General features: G+C 51.3%; 1 protein-coding gene across 1 annotated transcript; it reads right to left on the bottom strand.

The window, feature by feature from the left end:
- Positions 1–1,919: 1,919 nt before the first annotated feature.
- Positions 1,920–2,981, bottom strand: BDZ83DRAFT_653231 (BIG4 precursor; the record flags this gene model as incomplete). The annotated part of the gene is made up of 1 exon (XM_060510601.1): positions 1,920–2,981. The coding sequence occupies one exon, from the start codon at positions 2,979–2,981 to the stop codon at positions 1,920–1,922; it is 1,062 nt and encodes a 353-aa protein (XP_060363377.1).
- Between the last annotated feature and the right edge of the window lie 2,351 nt (positions 2,982–5,332).

The following is a 5,332-nucleotide window of genomic DNA, read 5'->3' as shown; positions in this document are numbered from 1 at the left end:
AGCAGGGACAGCAACAGACGAGACTACAACGGACGGCTGAACTTCTGCCAAGATGCGGAAGACCAACGTTCCTCCAATCACAGTACCTGCCAAGCTCACAGGATCAGATAGTAGTTCAATGCAAAGAAGAGGCTGCGAAAGCTTTCGAGCGCTGGCTAAAGACAGTACCGGAAAGCCATATGATCGTCTTCTCGGACGGCTCCAGGGCGACGAACGGAGCCGTGGGGTACGGCTTCGTCATCTACCGAGACTCCAAACGCATAGCGCAAGGGTGCGGCCGACTCGGACTAGCAGAAGTGTTCGACGCCGAGGTCGAAGGGGCGCGAACCGGCCTCAGAAGGGCTCTGCTCACCAATCGCGGTCATCCAATCCACATATGTATCGACAACACCAGCGTTATACAAGGCATCCGCGGCAAGGCGCCGGACTCGTCACAAGACGCGTTCCTCGAAATCCAAGAAGCGGCCAGGATATTTGATATACGGACGCACTGGTCCCCGGGACACCAGGGCATCGAAGGAAACGAGGCCGCGGACCGGCTGGCCAAAGAAGGAACGACACTGCCGGCGCGGATGGGTCAAATGGCAACACTAGCGGGCATCAAGCGGCTTGCAAGGGAAAAATTACAAAGCCAGCACAGGAGATGGTGGTATAAAGAGCGAAGGCCGCGGTACGCGGACTTGGGGCTTGAGGCAGCTCTGTCCAGCCCTCCTGAACTGGCCTTGCCGCGGGCTACGTTACATCACCTGCTGGCGGCACGATCGGGTCACGGGGACTTCGAGCAATATCACCGACGTTTCAACCACGACGACGCTCTAATGATGTGCTCTTGTGGAGAGGCGAAAGACGTGGACCACCTGGTCTACTGTCGACTAACGCTGGCGAGGAGGCAACGGTGGCCGACCCTCCACTCTCGCAGTATGCCCGAGCCCATAGGTCCTATGGGATCTCTCGAGGCCTACTTCAAGAGATTAATCACCGACCCACGAGGCTTCGAGGCCTTTCTCCGCGTGACGGACTTCTTCCAGAAGATCTGTCTGCGGTAGCAGCATCCACACCTAGGTAGATGTGAGTGCGGACTACAAAGAACCTCCCGATTCCAAGGGACGATTTGGGAAAGAATGAAACTGGGGCACCAGCGGGAACCGGGGACAGACAGAACGCGTAGTGGCCACAAGGCATGATTTGGAGGACGATGTAAAGAGACGACGTACTGTAGAGTAGGTAGCCTTGGCTCACGGCCCTCCACGCCATATACCCTTCGGGAGGTCTGCGGTAAGGGCTCTAGCCCGGCCGCCACGGCGTTAAATACAACAACAACAACAACAACAACAACAACGCAGAAATCGGACCCATACACGACTTTGCCTCATGCTTATGCAGGCAAGTTGTTCAGCTGCAGCGAAAATGACCCTACGACATTAAGGTAATTGAAACGTTCTGTGGCTTATACTGGAAATCGCTATCAAGCGCCAGATCTATAGTGCTTTCTGCAGAATAATTCTGCCCAAGCAAATGATCGACTAATCCCATGTTGTGTACTCCGTAGGTCCTTGATGGTGTAGGCACCCCCACAACCCGAACTGAAAGTTCCCATCCCTGCCGCCTTCCCTGCCACCTTGAACTTAATTGCCCTTTTGATCCGAGAGAAGTGCGACCTTATTCTTACCTCACTTGCATAGTCCTGGAGCTTCGATAGTTGATTGGTCTGCCTGTGCTTCCCTTTCTACTCGTCATAAGCTCGAGGAGTTGACCCATGATAGCGTGTGAGTTGACAAATGATTAGCAAACACAAGTTGAATGGTTCAGCAGACGTTTCTGAAAGTGAAGTGCCATTCAAGAAATCTAAACGAGCAATCTACAAGGCTAGACAAAAACAAAGAAATGATCCAACAAAGCACGGAGCCAAACATGTGAAATCAGGCAGAGCCAACGGCGAATTCCTTGACGACCTTGCACACCGGGGCTGCTCCATTGGCAGCATACTCGCAGCGCTCGCCCTTCAGGGTAGAAGACAAGCCCCTCTTCTTCTCCATGCGGGCAAAGTGACGGGAGCGCTTAGCGGGAACGCTCTTGGGAGAAACGTCAGCGAAGGCCTTCTTGGTAGAGTCCCAGATCTTGTTGTCGGAGGTGATGAAAGGAGCACCAGCGAACTTGGTCAGCGACTCGTCCTTGCCGTTGAAAAATCCAGAAAGCTCTTCAAGGAAGGGAACAGTATCGATGGTCTGGTTCTTGCCGGAAAGAGAGCGCTTGCTAAATGACTCCTTGCAGCTGTTGCGGTTTGCGACCTGGCCCACGTTATCGGTGACGTACTTGCAAGCCTGTTCGAAGGTGGTCTTGGCCAGTGTGTCGTTCTTTCCCTTATTGAAGATGCCAGCAAGGTTCTCCATGTCGAGGTGAAGGGACTGGATGGGCTTGTTGGTACCGTCGGGTTGGCCGTCAAGCCAGATGCAGCGTTGGCGAACTCCATTGAGGACGGCGCCCCAGTTCCACTCGCGGCCGCACTGGAAGCCCAAGTCACCAACGGGGATGAAGACCTCATCGCGTCTTGCCTGGGTGTCGCTGCCTTTGAGAATGATGTTGGAGACACAAATGGCATTGCCACCAGGCTGGATGTCGAGAGACTTGAGGTTGAAACCATTGTTGGTCTTGAAGCTCTGAATAGGCGCCTCGGCGTTCTTCAGGCCCTTGAACAGTTCCAAGTCACCATTGTTACGGCATTGGTCCTCGGGCTTGTCACTGTTTCCTTCGAAAACACCAAAGATCTGGGTGTTGGAGAAGTCGGACAGGATGATGGAAGGAGGGTTGCCCGCGGCATCTTGGTTGTCTCCGATTTCCATGCGGATTGTGTAGAAGTCAACCTCCTTCGGCTTCGTGTTGATGGCAGACATGATACCAATGCCCGATGAGACGAGTCCCAAAAAGGTGGCGACATTGCCAATAGCGGTGCCGAGGGTTGCAACTGCTCCAATAGCGGCCATTTTGAATCAAAAGATTGGTGGTAAGTGAAAGTGGTAGGAAAATTCCTAAGTGAGTGAATAAAAAGCACAAAAAAAGAAGGAAGTACAACTCGTTGTTGTGAAGACTGATCTGATTGATGTGATGATGAGAAGAAGAACATATTTTTGAGGGAAAATCAAAGATCTTTATAACATTATGATACCACCAAAGTTGCTCCTATTCCATGTACGGTCATCATGATCACTCCTCTATATCAAATCGGATGATGGCAAACCATCACCTCGCTTAGCCTCTTGATTGAATTCATATTGCGCCTGGCCGAGTAAGGCCAGCCTTTCCTATGGTAGTCGGCGCCGAGCGGACACTTTGGCAGTACAAAGGCCGAATGCCCGATGCTATTCTCAGCTGCCAAGTCCGTATTCGATGCTCCGTGAAGTGAATTAACAAGATTTTTGTGGACTTCTTAGCATGTATGTTAAGGAGACTGTAGAACCCAATTCTTTACTTCTGAAACCGACCAGGCGGGACGAGGGATCGACACTGGCAAGGCTTGACAACTAGGATCCATGCACATCCAGAAAAGCTCTCCGAGACAACTCTGACGGCATTCTGGTTGTTATTGTCGCAGGCGAGGTAAGTGAACGGAGGTTTCGACTACCAGGAGAACTTCTGAATCTACACTAGACTCGAAACTTTGCCTTTTACCACTTGAAGCTCATCAGGTCACTGACTTGGGGGACGAACATGCTCTCAGCTGATGTGGAATCAAGCGGAGATGCGGAGTAGCGTCAGTGCAAAAATAGAGTTCCTCTAGCCCACGTAGCGTGTGCCCCCTATTGTGACCAGGAAGGCCTCGAAGCGGCCTTGTAACCGGTTCCCTGCTCATGATGGAATAGAGGGCTCTAGACTCCATTTCCCCATGATAACTGGTCTGATACTAAGCCCTATCACGACTTTTTAGACTCGGTGGCGCATCCATGAACAGCCCGCACTATGCGGACTCTTTTCCACTGCCGGAAGCGGGCTGTCAACTTAGTAAACGTCATTAAGCGACCTGTCAAAGCTGTGTCGTGTTCAAGGCATTTCTAAACGCATAAAGGAGTCCGCCGTTCTTGTAACCCCCTGAATATGTCCAGTCGCCTTGGCAAGCAACGATCCGGATGAACTCAACACCTTGAATCGTTTGGAGGTCGAAGACTTGGCTATTCTGACAGGACAAACACTTTTCGGTAGTCCCGTGATAAGCCATAGCATCTTGGATAATTCTAGCATTGATCGAAACTATGAGACTGGCTACCACTCATTTTACGCATTTGTCGGTCTAACGGCACTGCACGTAGAGCATGTTTATAGCCTCATACTCGCGGAGCCAATGCGCGTACGGAAATGCTGCCCACAGCAATGATCTCTGACGCTGATCTGTAAACATCCAAATAACGTGTGCTTTTCCTCCGAGATCTTCATGGCCGTCTTATGTGAGGGAGGGCAACGAAGAAAAGGCCACCCTTACATTCCGAGGCCCCATGTCGTTCGATGGCCGACAACCGATTGGTCACTCCTGTTTCACCAACATGTGGGCGACGAGGAATATCCTTGCTAAGGGTTTCAGCCTCTGGATGAACAGTAAGCCATTCAGTGACCCCGTCCAACACTGCCACTCTTCAAGATGGGCTGACAGGCAACCCGTTCCATCGGAATGGGCAACAGCGGGCCGCATAGATCCAAGTTTAGTATCTTTGTTCTCGGCTCGTGCACATAATCCTGATTACCTTAGCCAGGAAGCTTACTGAAGCCTTAGAAAAATAGTCCACCTGTCTTAGCTTGTGGGAAGCTACCTGTGGGGTCTATCTACACGGGACAAGTGCAGGAAGTATCCTGGGACTACTCACGAGACACCGTTTGGCGAGATATGCGTCGATATTGTTGGGATTAGTCGAGCACCGTTTTAGTCCACTTTACGTCGACCACGGTATCGTGAAAGTGTCATCGCCTTTGTTAAGGGAGTTCGATCACTTACTATCTAACTACCAACATCGTGTTGAATTCAGGTCGTCCTTAGGAGCAATGATAGTATAGCATTTCTGGATCCACCAAGTCAACATGAAACAGGGAAGGCACAGCTAGTAGCCACGGTCGAAAGTTTTTTGCCCAGCGCAACATTGACAAATCACATTGGCAACTTGTTACAGAACCTTCTTCCATTGTTGAGTAATCGGTTTGGTGCTGGAAGCACCAGGTTTCGAGGCTCCCCAATAGGATATGCCGAAGGACCGGCGACTTTGTCGAACTTTGTTCGATAATGAGGTAGACCCCACGCCGAACCGACTCACAACTTCAAGGCGAGAACATATCGCAATGAGCTCTATTATCG

Source organism: Colletotrichum acutatum (genome assembly GCF_030867785.1).
Source record: "Colletotrichum acutatum strain CBS 112980 chromosome Unknown BDZ83scaffold_67, whole genome shotgun sequence".
NCBI classification, from domain to species: domain Eukaryota; kingdom Fungi; phylum Ascomycota; class Sordariomycetes; order Glomerellales; family Glomerellaceae; genus Colletotrichum; species Colletotrichum acutatum.
Note: the sequence above shows the minus strand (reverse complement) of the source record. Positions and strands in the feature narration are given on the sequence as shown.